Source organism: Symphalangus syndactylus, chromosome 14 (genome assembly GCF_028878055.3).
Source record: "Symphalangus syndactylus isolate Jambi chromosome 14, NHGRI_mSymSyn1-v2.1_pri, whole genome shotgun sequence".
Taxonomy (NCBI): domain Eukaryota; kingdom Metazoa; phylum Chordata; class Mammalia; order Primates; family Hylobatidae; genus Symphalangus; species Symphalangus syndactylus.
The window spans coordinates 102,459,944-102,480,096 of record NC_072436.2 but is presented as its reverse complement, the minus strand read 5'-3'; the positions used below and the strand labels follow the sequence as shown (position 1 = coordinate 102,480,096).

The following is a 20,153-nucleotide window of genomic DNA, read 5'->3' as shown; positions in this document are numbered from 1 at the left end:
GTGTATCCTGAATTCAAACTGGATTTTTAATGTGCTGTATAATCCTTTGTTTGGAAATCCTAGGAGCTACAATTTTATCTTGGCATTTTGCCATCTTTCACGTCTGTTTATTAAAAGCTGAGAAACAAATTTTCACTTCATCAGCAAACAAACCACTTAATAATCTTTGATTTGCCTGTTTATTCACTAGCAGAAAATAGAAAAACTTTTTATATCTCCAAAATAAATTAGCACTCCATCCCAATTCCTCAAGTGGTTTTGCCAAGTGAAGCCTTAATATTTCCAACTCAAGTTGCCTTCTTAAAAGAAGATACAGAAACTTACTATTAATATGATCTTGAAGGTCATGCCTATTAAATTTAAGAACACTACTCCACAAGAAAAAAGTAACTGCATAATATGTGGCAGGAACCTCTATAATCAAGCCTTATTCAACAATGCAGCTCAGTGAATGTGAAAAACCCTAGGAGTTTTTTGCTCTATTAAAAAAATGTACCAGAAGACACAAATTTGAAGGGTGTTTTATTTCTCATATCCAAAGTACTAACTCTTCTCTCATTTCTCTTTATACCTTCAACATAATGATCACTCACAATTATCCATTCATTTATAAGAGCCTTTGTAGAACCACTATGTTTTTCTTAAATACTCATTTTCCTCTTTAAATGTAGTTAATATATTATCAAAGCACTCAAGGTTAATCATAAAAAACCAAGCAATGTAAATCTTCAAAGGCTTACTTTGCACTTTACAAACTTCCAACTAGAGTTGAAAAGAATGCCATCATTGTACCTAATCTGCATTTACTTTAACAGTCTAACCACAAAGGTATTTCTTCTCTGGGCTGAAGGACCACTGAAGTTGTGCAAAACCCTTTTCAGTTACAATGAATTACCAAATATCTGAACGAAGAGGCACAAGACAGTAAACTTCTATCTGGGGAATGTCTATCCTAATAATAGAATTTTATTATGTACAGGTTTCCATAGTTGCCACGATTTCAAAATAGTACCAAAAATTACATGAAAAATATTTAAAAACAAGATAAACAAGACTTCATTAGATTTCATAGTACAATAATGGTTTTACTGTTAAATGAAAGCAATTCACCCTTTCCTAGGAAACATATCAGCAGTAAGATAAACAAAAAATTAAAATTTATACCTCAATTTGCTTATATCAGTTCCCGCCTGGGTAACTTAAAAGCAGCATTAGCATTACGTTAATCACTTAACTATAGCTTCGGGTAAAAAAAGGCATGTGTTTTTCAACCTTCATGTTTTACAGACCAAGAGAACTCAGAGCAGTAAACTGACTTTCTCAGACTCACACAAATTGTATGCTAAGACCAGGTAAGGTGGCTCAAGGCAGTAATCCCAGCACTTTGGGAGGCCGAGTCAAGTGGATCTCTTAAGTCCAGGAGTTAAGAGACTAGCTTTGGCAATATGGTGAAACCCCTTCTCTACAAAATACAGAAAAAAAAAAAAATTGGCCCGGCGTGGTGATGCAGGCTTCCAGTCCCAGCAACCCGGGAGGCTGAGGTAGGAGGATAGCTTGAGCCAGGCTGCAGTGAGCCGTGATCGCGAGCTGCTGCACTCCAGCCCTGGGCCATAGAGTGAGACACCCGCAAAAAAAAAAAATTGTATGCTAAGACTAGACTCTTGACCATCCCCAAACCCTACTCAGTGCCATTTCCACCGCTCCACACACTTCGCTTTGGATACATTAATTATGTTATTTTCTTCCCAACATCCAAAATAATACTATTGATTTAATGCTTTATCTGTTTTCTTTTTTTTTTTTTTTTTTTTTTTTTTTTTGAGACGGAGTCTCGCTCTGTCGCCCAGGCTGGAGTGCAGTGGCGCTATCTCGGCTCACTGCAAGCTCCGCCTCCCGGGTTCACGCCATTCTCCTGCCTCAGCCTCTCCGAGTAGCTGGGACTACAGGCGCCCGCCACCACGCCCGGCTAATTTTTTGTATTTTTAGTAGAGACGGGGTTTCACCGTGGTTTCGATCTCCTGACCTCGTGATCCGCCCGCCTCGGCCTCCCAAAGTGCTGGGATTACAAGCGTGAGCCACCGCGCCCGGCTTTGCTTTATCTGTTTTCAAAAGCAAATTTTTATAATCTGATTTAAGTATCTTTCCAAAATGCTTGAAGACATTTCATGATGCTGCACAAAAACCCAAGCAAGATTTCTAGCAACGAGGTACACTGATCGAATACATCGAAGTACCAGTTGTAACATTCCTGCTTCCAATTTCCACAACAGAGTTGGCTTTGAACTGAAACTTCCTAAAAAAAAAAACGCATTTCCTTTATTCACACTTCCAAGTTACATTTTGAATATTTCAAATAGCTCGGCACAAATATCTAAAGTAATAGCTAACACCGTAACAAGACTGAGAGAAAAAGTTCCTTTTTTAAATGTGTTGCAAAGTTTGCCCTCACATCCTGGTAACTGTAAACTGTAACGCTGGGTGACTACTGACCAGCCTTTTTTTTATTATTATTTAAAAATTCAAACGGCTATAAAGGGCTTCTAAGGTGCGTCTTATTTTTAAAAGGTAAGGTAAAAACCCTTTTAACCTAATAGTAGGATATACGTGTACAATTTCGTAATTCTGTTAGTTTGCAGAATTAATCACAATTCATATGTGTTAAATGTTTAAAAAACATCTAAGTCATTAAAACCGCTTGAGTGCACCAAAAAAGGGCAATAACGTTTGCTCCGCTTTGTTTCCTTAAAGTCTCCATCCAACTGAAGCTAACTACTTGCTGTGGACCAAATGATCACATTCCTTCGGCCTCCCCCTAACATTTCTGGTAAGAGAAAGACATGGCTATAGAAATGTGTTTAATGCAGCCCTGAGCTCAGTTCATCCTTTCATGGGGCAAATCTGGAATAAATTACCAATGAAAAACTTTGGTAATTTTAAGATTTGTTTTACTTGAAGGTAGGGGTGTACCAACAGCTGCCAACACTTCTGTTGAAGTGCTGTAACCGAAGAGGTAAAAAGTGTACTGAGCAATCCACAAAACTGGGTAGAGCAAAAGATGCACGCCATGCTTATAAAGAGTTTAATTTTAAAAATTTTTAAATTAAACCTTCAAAAGAACTAGCATGTGAAAGCCAAGGCATAACTTGTTATTTAATTACGGGTCTCCATAGGACCGAGGCGGAGAGAGCCCCCGGTGGAACCGACACAACCATCCCGGGATGGTGACCAACGCGCGGATGCTGCGGGCAGAGGGACTGAAGAGAACCGGTGGTCCCGACGCTGGCCCCGAGCCCGAGGAGTTAAACTAACAAAGAGCTCTCCTAGCCGCGAAACCCCCCAGAGCGGAAGCGACGCCTCCCCGCCGCCGCCGCGCCGCGACCCTCCCCAAGTTCAGGGCCCGGCAGTGGACTCGCTGTGGGGCCTGCGGCCAGAACGGGGCCGGGTTCGCAGTCGGGATGCGGGAAACAGGTAGAGGCCAGAATACAAGCCCCAAAGAGAAAAGTGGGCGCTTCCCCAACTGGGTCGGCGCAGCGGAAAAGGCTAATTGAAGCGAGCGGGAGGCCCCGCCAACTGGCCCTGCTTCCCAGGGAGCAGCCAGGCACAGCGGACAGGGGGCCGCGCTTTGTTACCGGCTGGGAGAAGCTCCGGCCGCCGCCGCCGCCATCGCCCCCGCCCCGGGGCGTCGCTTCCCGGCGGTTCTCGCCTTCCTCGGCCGAGTAGTCGATCTCCCCCTCCTCGGTCTTAAGACGCTTGGCCTGGCTCTCGTACTCCCGGTCCTCCTCGTACGTCTCCCTGGGGGAGGAAGAGGAGGAGGACATGGCGGCGGCCGGAGGGACCGGCTGGCAGGCGGGTGGGGGTGGCGGTGGGGCGCGCGCCTCGGATGCCGCCGGCCAGTCCTCGCCACCGGCAGCGCCTCTTCTGCGAGGGTCTCCGCGACCCGGCCGTCCGCGGGGACTGCGCGGCCAGGAGACTGGCGGCTGAGAAGCGCAGACGGACTGAGGGGGGCGCCCCGGGAGGAGGCTCTGGAGCGGCCGCTCCGCTCAATTACCGAGCCAACATTCAGCCTCTCCCTCCTCCTCCGTCTCCGCTCCCTGCCCGGAGGAGCGAATCTAAGGATGGGGACGCAACCGTGGCTTCCGGTCTTCCCTCCTCCCCTAAGCCGCTCCCAGCCGCGCAGGCCGAGCCTCCGCCCCCGCCTTCGCGGCAGTCGCGCAGGATCGAATCCAGCTGCAGCCTGCGGGAAGCGCCCCCGGCCCGGGTCCTGCTCCCTATTGGCAGGGGCGGGAAAGTCGACCGGGCTTCCCATTGGCTGTGACGGCCGTTCGTCAAAAGCCGTCCGCTGCTCGACCTCGCCTCCCTCCCCGCGCCTTCTGAACTCGCCGGGGTCTTGCGAGGCCTGGCGCGCAAGGCGCGCCGCCTGGGAGCCGTTGCGACCCCGCGACCGTTGGCGCTGTGCGGCGCCTACCCGAGGCCAGGCGTGGAGTGAACACTGACGAGCGACGAGAAGTGCGGAGAGGCCAGGGCTGCGGGTGTTAACCGCCCTGCCGCTAATTTAAATGCTTGTTATCACCTTTTAAAAAGAGAACGAGGAAAAAAAACCTCTAAAATCCCTGCAGACATACCCCACCAAAAGCCCTAAAATTGCAGGCGATGAAGGGAGAAAACGGCTTGGAGCCATGAAAGTGGTTTTTCCACTGTTTTGTGTGCAAAATCTGGTAGAAGTGGGCGGACTCTCCCGCCCCTAGCTGGGTGTTGGAGAACAGCTGTCAGCGTTGACTGAAGGCTGCGAGGCGTGCGTCGGCAGGAGGCGCTGCACGCGGGCGCTCGTCGGTCTGATCGGTTATAACTCGTTTGTAACCTGGGCCCTTTACTGACAATGTAAGGGACTTGCCTGTCCCTGTAAGTCCCTGCTCCGGTTAAATATGTTTTAATCCTTCCATATAAAATCTCATCCTCCATCCCAATTCTTTCTCTTCCGGACAATGTATTTATTTCACTTGATCATTTATTGTCGAAAGATACAAAAGCCTTTCAAAGTTCTGTGATTACAGCTTGCTCCCTCTGTGGCGTCCTGAGGGCTCTTCCAAGATTTTAGTTGCTGTTCTCTTTTTGCAACAGGGCCCCTTATAACTCCCTCTTAAGATGTTCTGTTTTAAAAACTCTGTGAGCGCCTGAAGACAGGAACTGTGTGCAATTTTCATTTTCGCAAGCCCAGTTCCTGTGCAATCTCCAGCACAATTTAGATGCTCAACAATGCTGGATGAGTAGTCCTTGGGAAATAAAGGTCCAGTGTATCTTTCAGGAAAGTAACCGGCAAATCAAGGCAACCTAACTGCCCTCTGTCAGGTGCCTCTTGGAGGACTGCCTGAGATCAAGAGCCTCTTGTGTTTCTGTGGTCCTTGTCCCTCAGATGCTTTCCTAGATGTGGCTCTTCCTTTCCTAAGAGTGTAGATTGCTTCCTCCTCCAGCCTAGTTCTCTCCAAAGTTATTTCCTCCTCCAAAAAAGCTATTTTTATTTATTGCTGAGAGTGCTTTAACATAACACTTTTGTACTTTGTAAATTACACCGCCTGTCATTTTGGAATCCAATTGCAAGATTTTCCACACTATGCAGCTATAATCAAATGTGTGTGCGGCTGCAGGTATACATTGACAAAACAGAACTAAAAAATTATAAATTTATTTTTTAAATTAAAATGGAAGTTGACAGAAGAAATAGCAAAAGAGAGCCACAGAGCTGGCTGTGGATGAGAAAATGTCATTGGCAAAAAGCTCTGCAATGGTTTGGGAAAGTAAAATAGCAACAAGGGAAACAATGATACAATTCTGCTTAAAATATGTCCTATGGATTCGTATGTCCCCTAACATATTCAGAATGCAGACATTACCTGGCCTTCAGAAAGCTGAAGATACCAAGGGTCAAAAAAAAGATCTAACAAACCTGCTTCATGTGTTATCTTTAGCATCCTTTTTATAGCAGTCTCAGTACCAAAGATCAGGAAAGGATGAGCGAATTAATAAACTTGATACAAAGGAAACTTCTTTGATGAGGTGAGATGGGCCATTCCCAAGATATTTTTAATTTGCTCAAATTAAAAGACAAGAGCTGAGAGCTTAAAACAATTATTTTTTAACAGAAAGAGAACAATAGAATATTATGTGAAATAATTGAGAGTGATGAGAAGCACTAAATATCTTTTTGTTAAGTATGAGCAACTACCTGTTAATTTTGTTTTATGTACATTTTCATATGCTAGGTGAATTTAGTTTGGTAAATTCTATTCACTCACAATTGGATTTACTAGGCCTTATACAAACTTTCCAAATATTTCTTGTGAAGATGCAAATATTTTAAATTCTCAAAGCCCTGCATTCAACCTATGGATTATACCACTTTACAATGCAACTCTCACACCAATAGGTAAGAAAACCCAGCCTTGCCAAACCTAGGGCTGCTGTGCTCAGCGTTCACAAATAGCAGGTGGAAGTCAATATGTACCAGTATTAAACTTTGTTCCTTTTGTAAGTAGCCCAGTTGAGTAAAAAAAAAAATATTAAAGGAGTAAAACTTAGAAAGCATTTTTAAAGGATATCAGTCAGTTCGTTGACCATGGGTGAAATGCGAGCTTGTTGCAGATGAGTTGTTCAGACAGTGATAGTAGGTCCTTTGATAAGGAAAATACTAGCTAGCTCATCACCAGGGCATAAGAAGAGCTAAAGAGAGAGGACATAAATTATACTCTACATGATTTCACTTAGGTGAGACAAAGAAATTACACACTGCCCAGTAGCCAGAAATACCTAAGAAAAGCAGAAACAGCTCCTAAATGCCATGACTGTCTGGAACCTCTCGTGCATTACGGCCTCAGACCTTTGACTATTTTCTGAACGTTTGATTGAATTGGCTGCTGTCAAGTAGGCAGCAGCCAAGAGCTCCCATTGCCACAGCTCAAAGAGGACTCCGGTTATACTGGAGTAGGAGACAGGCGTAGGGCAGGCCTAGGGAAATTGAGAGTCAAGGGCCTTTATAATCAATCTAGCCTCAAATTGCCCTTCAGTTTTAAATCTCATTACTGACCTATTAAATTTATAAGACATTGTGCTAGGTGATGAGAGGACTATGTGAGCTGGTCCCTGCCCTCTCAAAGCTTGCAATCAAGTTGTGGAAACAAGGCTCATACCCAAGAGATAGGCTATAAGCATCCATATGTAATAATACATATACAATAATTAATAGCCACATTTAATGTGCCAGTCACTGTGCTAACCACTGAAAGGGTTTTGTCAATAAATTCTGACAGAAGCCTTCTACCAGAGGCATTATTATTACTCTTCCCAGTATACAATTAAAGAAACAGTCTAGGGGAGATTAAGAAACCTGCCTTAGGCTGGGCACAGAAGGAGGCAGAGGCAGACAGACCACTTGAACCCAGGAGTTTGAGACCAGCCTAGGCAACGTGGCAAGACCCTGTTTCTACACAAATTTTAAACATTAGCCTGGAGTGGTGGTGCATGCCTGTAATCCCAGCCACTCAGGAGGATGAGGTGTGAGGATTGCCTGAGCCCAGGGAGGTCCAGGCTGCAGCGAGCCTTGATTGCGCCACTATACTCTAGCCTGGGTGTTGGAGTGAAACCCTGTTTCAAAAAAAGGAAAAGAAAAAAGGAAACCTGCCCTAGAGCTGCAGTTAATAAATTGAAAAGCCAGGACTGGAACCCAAGCAATTGGGTTCCAGAGCCAGTACTCGTCATCAGAAGACCGATGATTTAATTATTGTGTTATTTACTACTATGGACATACAGATCTAATTTATAGTCACTTATTATATAATGATGCAAATTCATTCACTAATTTCTCCTTTTTATTTATTTCTTTATTTGAGACAGGATCTCACTCTGCTGCCCGGGCTGTGGAGTGCAGTAGTGCAATCATAGCTCACTGTAGCATTTACCTCCTGGGCTCAAGCAATCCTCCCACCCCAGCCTCCCAAGTGGCTGGGACCACAGGCACATACCACCACACCCAGCTATTTTTTTTTTTTTGTAAAGACGAGGGTCTCACTACATTGCCCAGGCTGGTCTCAAACTCCTGGGTTCAAGAGATCCTCCTGCCTTAGCTTCCCAAAGCATTGGGATCACAGGCATGAGCCACTGAACTCAGCTTTATTCACTAATTTATACCTGGGTTTATGTAGCTATAATCCTCGGAAGGGTTGAATAGATTATAGTTTTCATCATTTGCATTTGTGTAAGGAAATTCAATTTACTTCCACAGGAAATTACAAATATAATGCACTGTTTTCGTGTTAATTTTTAAATTTTTTTTTTTTTTTTTAGACAGGGTCTTGCTCTATCACCCAGGCTGGAGTGCAGTGGCATGATCTAGGCTCACTGCAACCTCCATCTCCTGATTCTTGTGCCTCAGCCTCCCGAGTAGCTGGGATTACAGGCTCATACCACCACGTCTGGCTAATTTTTGTACTTTTACTAGAGATGGGGTTTCACCATGTCGGCCAGACTGGTTGTAAACTCCTGGCCTCATGCAATCCACCCACCTAGGCCTCCCAAAGTGCTGGGATTACAGGCATGAGCCACTGCGCCTAGCCTTAAACTTAATTTCTGTAGAAAAAGCCCAGAAATTATGTGAAAAGTGTCACCATTTTCTGATGGATGCATTATTTGAATAACTAAAGATGCATATTACAAGTTTTTCATACCCAAACTCAATTTCCAATATTGCTGCCATTTCATTGAATATGCAAAACTTTTGTTTCCTCCCTCAAATCCTGTTAAAGTCCAGTAAAACCTTCATGCACATCTTATTGTGAGTCACACTTCCAAAGGATTAGAGCCATAGAGGTGTGTTATGATTAAGGCAACATACTTAACATGAAATCCAACTATTCAGAGACAAATCAGTTAGTTTCTATGAAGTTTTGTTAAATCCAGAGTGCATTATTTCTGACGATGCCACTTATTTGACAGAGATCACAGAGGAAGAGCACTGTGGCACTGTTGCTGAAACTAGCCCCTTTAATTCAACCTATATTTGCTTAGTTATGGTCAAAAGAAGCCGCAGTTGCAGGAGGATGCACTCTGCAGGAAATGCCTCAAGCACTATTAGCTCAAGATGTAGTCGAGTGTAACCACAGTGGTCTACTCCATCAGGAGCTGTCATGCACAACTGCTCTGGGAATCCAGCTGCCACAGTGTTTGACCTCTTTAAAAAAAATTATGATAAATCTGCAAAAATAAAAGATTAACCTTAGAAGTACTCACTCATATACCCGATAATGAGAGGTAAAATTCAGGTTCTTTTTTTTTTTTTTGAGGCAGAGTCTCACTCTGTGGCCCAGGCTGGAGTGCAGTGGCGCCATCTCGGCTCACTGCAAGCTCTGCCTCCCGAGTTCACGCCATTCTCCTGCCTCAGCCTCCCAAGTGGCTGGGACTACAGGCGCCTGCCACCAAGCCTGGCTAATTTTGTGTATTTTTAGTAGAGACGGGGTTTCACCGTGTTAGCCAGGATGGTCTCGATCTCCTGACCTCGTGATCTGCCCACCTCAGCCTCCCAAAGTGCTGGGATTACAGGCGTGAGCCACCGCGCCCGGCCAATTCAGGTTCTTGTTATTGGTTACAGCGATTTGACCTTAGTCTTAGAAATAATATTTAAATTATTTTCACTTTTCCCTCTGACTTGTGTGACTTGATATTGCTTTAGACATTTAAAAAATAATTTTAATACATTATAATTTAATAAAGAACAAAATGATAGCATTTCTGTCCACAGTTGAGAGTGAATAGAATTTGCCAAATGAAATTCACCTTGCCTATGAAAATATGGATAAAATTAACAAATAATTGCTCATACTTAATGACAAAAAGATATTAAGTGCTATTGATCATTCCCAATTATCACAGAATATTCTATTGTTTTGTTTCTCCTAAAGAAAAATAATTCAATTTTAAGCTCCCAACTCTTCTTTTCTGTCTCTTTTAATTTGAGCAAATTAAAAATATCTTGGGAAGGGCGCATCTCACCCCATCAAAGAAGTTTCCTTTGTAAGCAAGTTTACTAATTCTTTCATCCTTTCCTGATCTTTGATACTGAGACTACTATAAAAAGGACAACGGATGCTAAAGATAACACATGAAGTAGGTTTCTTAGACCTCAGTTTTTTCACCCTCCTTATCTTCAGCTTTGTGAAGAAGGCGCTGTCTTTGCATTCAGAATGTTAGGGAACATTTGGATCAATAGGACATATTTTAAACAGAATTGTATCATTGTTTCCCTTGTTGCTATTTACTTTCCAAAACTATTGCAGTACTTTCCTCACCCTCACCCCTAAATCCAGAAAATTAATAAGTCACTGTATTAGTCCATTTTCACACTGCTAATAAAGACATACCCGAGACTGAGAATAAAAAGAGGTTTAATTGGACTTACAGTTCCACATGGCTGGTGAGGCCTCAGAATCATGGTGGGAGGTGAAAGGCACTTCTTACATGGTGGCGGCAAGAGAAAATGAGGAAGATGCAAAAGTGGAAACCCCATATAAACCCATCAGATCTTGTGAGACTTATTCACTATCATAAGAATAGCACGGGGCCAGGCATGGTGCCTCCTGCCAGTAATCCCAGCATTTTGGGAAGCCAAGGCAGACAGATCACGTGAGGTCGGGAGTTGAAGACCAGCCTAGCTAACATGGTGAAACCCCATCTCTACTAAAAACACAAAAGTAGCTGGGTATGGTGGCCTGCACCTGTAATCCCAGCTACTCGGGAGGCTGAGGCAGAAGAATCGCTTGAACCTGGGAGGCAGAGGTTGCAGTAAGCCAGGATCGCACCATTGCACTACAGCCTGAGTGATAAAGTGAGACTATGTCTCAAAAAAAAAAAAAAAAAAAAAAGAGGGAGAAAGAGAACAGCACGGGGAAAACTGGCCCCTGTGATTCAATTACCTCCCCCTGGGTCCCTTCCACAACACATAGGAATTCTGGGAAATACAATTCAAGTTGAGATTTGGGTGGGGACACAGTCCAAACCATATCAGTCATGCTAGCCACACTTTAAGTGATCAATAGCCACATAAAAGTGGCTATCTCATTGCACAGGATTGGACTGGACTGATCTCATCTTTGTGTCTTCAGCACCTAGAATATTGCCTGGCTAGATGTTTGTTGATCTAAACTAAGCTTCTCTTTCTCTGCCTCAAGAAAAAGAAGCACATAAAACAAAGCATGTCAGCTTCGCAAATTATGTCTATGAAGATGTCTCAAAAGACTGATCTATAATACGATTTGCTCCTCACCCATATTTGAAATGAAATCATTTTAAAAATATATTCCATTTTTCAAATAACTGCATAGATATGGCTCATTTTGTGCACTTGATGTACCAAAATGTATATGATTTAAATTTATAAATCAGCCAATTGTAATAAATGCGAGAGAAGCATTTTAACAAAAATTTTCCTATTGTGAATATTTTCAAAAGTGAAATTCCTTTACTAAGTGAGTAATTACTCTCTGATTTACCTGTAAGCACATCATTATATAAAAATCAGAATTTGGGCAGGAGAAGGGAGAGCATCAGGATAAATAGCTAATGCATACAGGGCTTAATGCCTAGGTGATGGGTTGATGGGTGCAGCAAACCACTATGCCACATGTTTGCCTATGTAACAAACCTGCACATCCTGCACATGTATCCCAGAGCTTAAAATTAAAATAAAATAAAACTTTAAAAAGTAAGAAATTGCCCTTAATTGAGGAATTAGGCAAACAAAAAATAGTTTTATTTGAATATGCTATTGTAAACATCTGATGTAGAAAACTTTATAGAATAAAGTTACTATTATTACTAACTACAAATAAATAACCAGCACTGTGTAGCACTTTACTATGTACAAAGCAGTATCACAAACATTGCTTAATTTGATTCTCACAGAAACTGTATAAGCTAACAGGTAAGGTCCTTACTGTCTCCATTTGGCAGGTAAAGTTCAGAAAGACTAATCTTTTGTCTCTAAATTCCGATCTTCTTTTCGCTATACCAATAAGGACATATGAACTATCTGTGGTAACTACATTGGAATTGGAACTTTAGATTTTTCTGCCTTATTTAGATGGAAATACTTTCCTAGAAATATAACCTTTTTTTTTTTTTTTTTTTTGAGACTGGGTCTTGCTCCATTGCCCAGGCTCTACTGCAGTGGCACAATCTTGGCTCACTGCAACCTCCACCTCCTGAGTTCAAGTGATTTTCATGCCTCAGCCTACTGAGTAGCTGAGACTACAGGCACCCGCCACCACATCCAGCTAATATTTGTATTTTTAGTAGAGACAGAGTTTCACCATGTTGGCCAGGCTGGTCTTGAACTCCTGACCTCAAGTGATCTTCCCACCCTTGCCTCCCAAAGTGCTCAGATTACAGACGTGAGCCACCGTGCCTGGCCCTAGAAATATAACTTTTTAAGCAACCTATAATTTGTGTGAACTAAAACTATTGTTTTACATCTCTGGAAAAAAATATATCTCACCACCTATTTATAAGAAGGCCCTCAATCAATATTTGCTAAAAGATCAATGATTCCATGAGTGATCCTGAAAACAAATAGAGCAGACTATTATCAGCCAAAGTTCAGTTGCAAAGAACAGAATCCAGTCTGGTTAGTTTAAGCTAGAAGTATTAAAGCACTTAAAGAACTGAAACTACTAATGGAGTAACTCACAAAACCATAACTCAGAACTGGGAAACCAAAAGAGCTGTGTTGTTGTTGCTCATTGTGAAGCTGACTGCTCCAGCACTATGCCACCATACCACAGTCTGGAAGCCATCACAATCAGGAAGCTGCCACTTCCATGGCCAGCTCCAGAATCACACCATACCAAATATAATCTAGATACACCACCCCATGTTTCCTGATATTCAGGAAACTAATGAGAGAACACTGGAACCTCCAGAACCATTGTTACAGAAGAAAAAAAAAATGCACCCAAAGCCAAGCCTAGCCACAGAAACAACCTTCCAGATCTTACATAGAGGCTCTGATTATTGAAACTTAAATAATAATAGCTGCAAGAGAGTCTAGAGATGCAATATTTGGCTTACTAGTCTCTGTAGGAGTCTTGGCCAATTGGCCAACATGTGTGCTCTTTTTAGAATCTTTTATTAGTAGCAGAAATTGAAAAAAAATTATTCTTGCAACAAATTAAGAGAACTAAAGATAGCAATAATCAACTAACATATTACCAAATCAACTCTTATTATAAGGATTTATTATAAGATTTCAGTGTGAAGAAGAAAGTACTAATACACCATTTTATCTCAGTCTGAAAGCAAAGTCTCTGAGATGGCTTCAGCTATTCTGCAACTGGCACCAAAATGACCACAGGAAGGGAGAAGAGAAAAAGCTAATCTGCTTGATTGTTTCCATAGTGCAATGTTTTTTACAGAAAAATAAGTGAAATGTACAAAAACGATTCTTGGAAATGCTTCTGCATGAATACTAATGTGTATATCTGCAATTTAGACGTAATTTTTGGTGTTTTTCTTTTTTGTTTTTTTGAGATGGAGTCTTGCTCTGGCACCCAGGCTGGATCTTGGCTCACTGCAACCTCTGTCTCCTGGGTTCAAGCAATTATCCTGCCTCAGCCTCCCAAAGTGCTGGGATTACAGGCATGAGCCACTGCGCCCAGCCCATAATTTTTGTTTTTGGTCCTGTATACAGTAAGACAAAACTCAAGTCCTTTTAAACTAGGGAAGGCAAAATAGTTTACCTAGTCAGATTGAGTTATTTTCACAAGCAGCAGCATTTCCACCCCATCATCCAGCTAGTGGTGGGGCACTAGAGGGAAATAATTATTGAGTGAGAAAAGAAGAGACAGAATTTTGTAGCCACAGCCTTATGTGTTGAGGGATCCTATGTGCACTGTGGTGTGGCATTCTGAATGGTTGGGGCACCACAAGGGCACTGTGTGGTGCAGTGCCCTTCCCGGGGAAGGAAGACGCCAGAAGAAACAAAATGAGTGAAGAAAGCTGAAATCACCAAAAACAAATTTAATCTACTTCACAACTTTAAAACATTAACTCTGTCCAGTCTTGTAGTGGAGAAGGATGATTGCCTAGGGACCTCCAGATCATCAAACCCCAGTCTTTGAGATTCGAATATAACAAAGAGAACGATGGGTCAAATAGACAAATTATCTAGAAATTAAATGGATTGGAGCATCAGGTCTCTATCTATTGCTATTTATTTACTTCCTGGCATTTTGGAGAAATCTTTGGAGGCAGTTGTGACGTGCCAGCCATCATAGTTCAATACTGGGGCAGATTCAATGATTCATAATCCCAATGACATCCTTGACACATTGTGAAAGAATTGTTTCTCTTTCTTAGACACCCACAACTACAAAATCAGTTCCCTCATGCCCCAACCCCCTACCCCTACCAGCCTTCTTCTGCAGTAATAGAGTTTTCAGCTAGGCATTTGACCACACGGAGGCTACATCTCCCAGACTTCCTTGCAGCTAGGTGTGGTCATGTGACAAAAGTTCTTGCCAATGCAATACAAACAGAAATGATAGATCCATCTTCTGCATCACTTGCTTCAAAAATGTTGTTTGCCCTCCACATCCTCTTTTTCTCCTTCCTACATGCAGGAGTATAGAGGTGGCACTGAGTTAGCTTCCACCATGCACAACACTATAAATGATGGCAGAGAAGCAAGACGGAAGGCACAGGGTACCTGGAGGATTTTTACTGAGAAGTGCCACCCCAGCCTGGACCTCACACTTCCGGACTGTTATCTGAGAGAGACAAACTTCTATTATGCTTGTGTACCTTATTTTGGGATCTGTTGATATGGCCATCGTTAGCCAATACCTAACATATCTCTGGTAAGTCTGCAGAGGGGGAAACTAGATGGATTGCTGGAAACTACAGCTTTGTTTTCTCTAGACTGTATTCTTTTACACTTTTCAGGTTTTGTGCTACATACATTTATTTTCTGTTTTGTTTTGTTGGTTTTTTTTTTTCAAGTTTTGTGCTACATATACTTATTCTCTGTTTTTTCTTTGTTTGTTTGTTTTTTTGAGACAGAGTCTTGCTCTGTCACCCAGGCTGGAGTGCAGTGGTGTGATCTCGGTTCACTGTAACCTCCACCTCCAGGGTTCAAGCAATTCTCCTGCCTTAGCCTCCCAAGTAGCTGGGATTACAGGTGCCTGCCAACACGCCCGGCTAATTTTTTATATTTTTAGTAGAGACAGGTTTTCGCCGTGTTGGTCAGGCTGGTCTTGAACTCCTGACCTAAGGTGATCCACCTGCCTCGGCCTCCTGAAGTGCTGGGATTACAGGCGTGAACCACCATGCCCAGCCTATTCTCTGGCTTTTAAAAATCCATCAATTCCTTAATTTGTTAATATCTTTGTATCCCTGTTAAATTAAATAAAAAACAGGGCCAGGCACAGTGGCTCACGCCTGTAATCCCAACACTTTGGGAGGCTGAGGAAGGCGGATCACGTGGGTGGATCACGAGGTCAGGAGATCGAGACCATCCTGGCTAAAACGGTGAAACCCCATCTCTACTAAAAATACAAATTAAACAAAAAACAATGTTATCTTCCTAGAGAGTGTTTTTTCATCCTGGCTGAGAAAAAGAGCCATGTATTTGCCCCCAGATTTTTTTGTTTTGTTTTGTTTTTTGAGACAGAGTCTCGCTCCGTCATCCAGGCTGGAGTGCAGTGGCGCTATCTAGGCTCACTGCAACCTCCGCCTCCCAGATTCAAGCGATTCTCCTGCCTCAGTAGCTGGGATTACAGGTGCCTAACACTGTGCATGGCTAATTTTTGTATTTTAGTAGAGGCAGGGTTTCACCATGTTGGCCAGTCTGGTCTTGAACTCCTGATCTCAGGTGATCCACCCACCTCGGCCTCCGAAAGTGCTGGGATTACAGGCATGAGCCAACGTGCCCAGCCCAGACTTTTGATATCTTGGCTTCCACCACCAATGTTAGCAAATATTTCTAACAGAGTCTGATAGCAAAAGCAACAGTCTTTAAATCACTAAGTATAATGATGACTATAAGAACCAATCGAAACACGATGATTTTCATGTGTTCCTGAAACCATCCCTATAAACTTTATAAAATTAATCAGGGAAGGAGGGAGGGAAAGAAATGAAAATAAACCAAGCTCACAGCCCATTCAGCATTAATCATGAGGCCAGCTGCTCTCTGACTGCTTCCTCATGGTTGCTTGGTGCTATTGCCTCAGAATCACATAAACCTGTTACAAGATTTTAGTTCCCCTTAACTCCTCAATAGATAACAACTGGAACATTAGTAAGTGTTTAGTTTTACGTTTGAGATATTCCTCCTGGTCCCACGTATCAACAACACTACTAACATCAGCTGGGGGTCTGAAGGAACCCCAGGAGCTCACTCACCAAGGAATTCAGTTTTTACATCCTGATGATTTTATTCCCCTCACCCTGACCGATCAACAACTCCAATTTTCCAGCCCCTCAGCCTCCATGATCACCTTAAAAGCCCCAGCCCAGAACTCCTGGGAGGGATGGATTCGAAGTTCTCTTCCCATCTCCTCACTTGGCGCCCTGTGATCATTAAACCCTCTGCTGCAAACCTTGCTGTCTCAGTGTAACTGGTCTGTTACTGTGGAGCGGGCATACAAACCTGTGGGTCCTACAACATTGCCACAAAACATAATAATTTTATGGGAACACACTGCTTTCTCTGCTGTCATCTGCCCCAGTAAAGTCAGCTACATTCAGTCGCTTCATGTGTTACCACTCCTACATTCAACAAACATTTATGATAAACGTTTCAACCTGACCCTGTGATGGGCCCCGATAAAAGAATAAGACACAGTTCCAACACCCTCTGTGTCCATTCCAAGTATTCATATCTTAAAGAAGGCTAAGGCAGATGGTTATATCCTTTTTCCTCCACAGACTTATGTGAGATTTCAAACACAGTGGGTAACACAAATGAGGGTAAAGAGATACCCTCTCTGCAATGTGAAATGACATCATTATTCAAAAGCTAAAACCATCACCTAGAATCCTCCCCCAGTGCCGTTACTTTCCACTTACAAAACAATAGCATTAGAAGCTGTAGTCAAAGGCAGACTTTAACTCTCTCTGATAAATTATTAATAACAAATGCGTTTTACCAAAGTTAACAAGCTCCCCATACCAAGTATAAAAGCCATAAAAATGATAATACCCTTTGTCAAGGTAATTCTACTCAGGAGAATTGAAGTTTAGTCCGAACCAATATAGAAGTCATATGCATAGAGATGTTCACAATATTATCTATGACATCTAAGAGTCAAGAAATCATTAGATAAATTATGATTGTCGACTAGATATACTGAGGGGTAATTATAAGACTTGTGACAATAAAAAACAATGTATTATTTAATGGAAAGTTTTGAAAAGTCTAATTTTTCTTTTTTTTTTTTTTTTTTTTGAGATGGAGTTTCGCTCTTGTTGCCCAGGCTGGAGTGTAGTGGCACCACGATCTCGGCTCACTGCAACCCCCACCTCCTAGGTTCAAGTGATTCTCCTGCCTCAGCCTCCCAAGTAGCTGGGATACAGGCATGCACCACCATGCTCAGTTAATTTTGCTTTTTTTAAAGTAGAGATGGGGTTTCACTATGTTGGTCAGGCTGGTCTTGAACTCCCGACCTCAAATGATCCACCCATCTCAGCCTCCCATAGTGCTGGGATTACAGGTGTGAGCCACCGCACCTGGCCTGAAAAGTCTAATTTTTAAAAGTGTGACCATGTGTACCAGGGCTTCCCAACCTTGGCACCATTGACTTTTTGGTCCAGATAATTCTTCGCTGAGAGGGAGCTGTACATTGTAGAATGTTTAGCAGCACCCTTGGCCCCTACCCCCTGGATGCCACTAGCGCCACCCATCCTCAGTAGTGACAATCAAAAATGTCTCCAGACATTCCCAACTCCCCAGAAGGCGGCAAAATCACCCCGAGTTGAGAACCATGGGTTATACTCTATGATCACAGTTATGTAAAAATGTATGCATATGTGGACAAAGCTGGGAGGAAATTTGGAAAAATTAAAAAGGCATTTCTAACAGGATTATGAAGTTATTGAAGTTTTTAAACATCCTCTTTAATATTTTTGCAATAAAAATACTAAAGGTTAAAATTGAGTACTGTTATGAGTCACAAACTCTTCTAAGGAGTTTTAATCTTTAAAAGTTATTATACAGTTTCATTATTAGAGATAATTTTAATCTCCCATTATAATGACATCAAAGGAAACTTTATTTAGAGGATTGCAAGATCATTTTTTAAAAACCCATAAGGCCGAACTGATATGTGATTCAGATGGAGAAGGACAGAATGACTCATTAGTACTAACCATAATTCTTATTCTGCAGAATGCTTCTTGGAACTTGCTCAAATTCAGAAAGAATTTCTAAGGAAATTTTGTATAAGAAAAAAATGAATTCAGAATTATTCCATCACAGCTACCCAACACTGGATTGGAGTAAGAACTTAATGTATGTTTGGTGTCAATGGGAAAGTTACTTAAAATATTTTGATAATTCTCAATTTTATTTTTAAAAATGTATTAAGGATTACAGCGTCTAACATTCGCAGAATATTCTACAGTGTTCATTCTCTCATTTAGTGAATTTGAGCACAAGAAACAGAACTTGAGTTGTGAACATGTGCTGAGTAATATAGGTAGGTAATATGGAACAAAGAGTGTAGGCTACTCTAACACTGTAGGGTTGGGAAAGAATAAAATTGTCAATATTCAAATAGCCATTCTATTCCTTGCTCTGGTAGAACAGGTGATTTTCAACTGTTTTAGAAAGTCTCAATAATATTATTCTACAAAACAATATATCTGAGAAGTGGGTAACCCAGTGCCTAAGCCTTGCCAGAGAGGCAGATGTAGATGGTTGACAATCACCCTTTCCTGTTCTGAGACATATATGTGATTCCATAAATAAGTGCAGGGGTATTTGATGCTTGACTTAGAGAGCTATGCCTGGAGGCTTGGGGGAATTTGGAGGCTGAGGAAGAAAGGAAAAGCTAAAAGGCTATGAGCAAGAGAAAAACATGGCCTCTCGCTCCTCCACCTTTACTCTACCCCAACCCATTTGGTCCTGTGGATCCAATTAGGTTTTATGAAGATCAGTGTTAGAAGATGAAGGAACTTTCTCATGCCATATTGTCAGATTCAGCATGTACAGCACTGAGACCTAGGTAATAAAGGACAGAGTGGGCTGGGGGCGTTGCCTTCATTTCTACACAGTGGGAGCAAAGCAGTCCACCAAGTGCTGTGTAGGACAGGGCAGCAGAAAATCAGAAATTACAGGAAGGGCCCCATCAACAGGGCCAGCGCCTCCATCCAACAGATTTGGAACAAGGGACTTCTGCCAGGAGACTGGACCTTCATAGGAACATGAGCAGACTTGTTCCTAAGGACATACAAGAAACTTGCTCACAACTCCCAGATTAACTGGTGGAGATTTTGTGAGGGGAAGTTACTGAAACCTTTCAGTTAGGCATTTAGTGTTATTATGACTTTTTTTGGTTTCCATGGGTTGACTAGGTATGGGAACATTCCAACTACATCTGATTTACAAAAGAAATACCCCACCAACTCCCAGTTTTATATTTCACAGGTGTCCCTCACTTTAAAAATAAGTATTTCATAAAAGTTTGCTATAAATAAGATGTAAAGCAAATTCTATTTTCTCATAGGTAGACATTTTTAGGTATAATTTACATAAGGAGTCATCATTAAATTCTTTTTCAGTGAACAAAAAATTCCAATAAGTGGATCAAACACTTTTGATAATGAAGGACAGTGAGATGAAGGCTAGCTCAGAGTAGGCTGGGCACTGCAAGCCAATAGAGACACACCCCCGACTCTAAAAGTATTCCTCTACCGTTAGCCACTGCCATGGTCACAGTTACCAGATTGTCAAGTTAGTATTATGAACCCTAAGAAGTAACAGTGTAATAGCATCACTTCTGTAGGTATTATGATCATTACTCCGCATTGAAGTTCATTTAAAGCTACATAGAACAAATCAGTTCTGTGTCCATTCTGAAAGTTTAGAACGTTTTATATTGAATGAGGTGATCTGT

General features: G+C 42.1%; 1 protein-coding gene and 1 long non-coding RNA gene across 9 annotated transcripts in view; one reads left to right on the top strand and one right to left on the bottom strand.

The window, feature by feature from the left end:
• HNRNPLL (heterogeneous nuclear ribonucleoprotein L like) overlaps positions 1-4,249 on the bottom strand; it is a 41,936-nt gene extending 37,687 nt beyond the window's left edge. For 2 of the 8 annotated variants that reach the window (XM_055243374.2, XM_063618124.1), the window contains exons 1-2: positions 4,049-4,249; positions 3,630-3,792 (exon numbers count right to left, since the gene is read on the bottom strand). In XM_055243374.2, the coding sequence (XP_055099349.1) occupies positions 3,630-3,792; positions 4,049-4,059 (174 nt within the window). In that variant the 5' untranslated portion in view covers positions 4,060-4,249. Of the gene's footprint in view, positions 1-3,629 lie in introns of all 8 variants that reach the window. The other 6 variants (XM_055243372.2, XM_063618123.1, XM_055243375.2 and 3 more) reach the window with 4 other exon arrangements.
• A 140-nt stretch (positions 4,250-4,389) lies between these two features.
• On the top strand, positions 4,390-18,759 carry LOC134732508 (uncharacterized). Its single transcript, XR_010115766.1, has 3 exons — positions 4,390-4,899; positions 14,658-14,894; positions 18,425-18,759. It is a non-coding gene; the product is annotated as an uncharacterized lncRNA (long non-coding RNA).
• Positions 18,760-20,153: the final 1,394 nt, after the last annotated feature.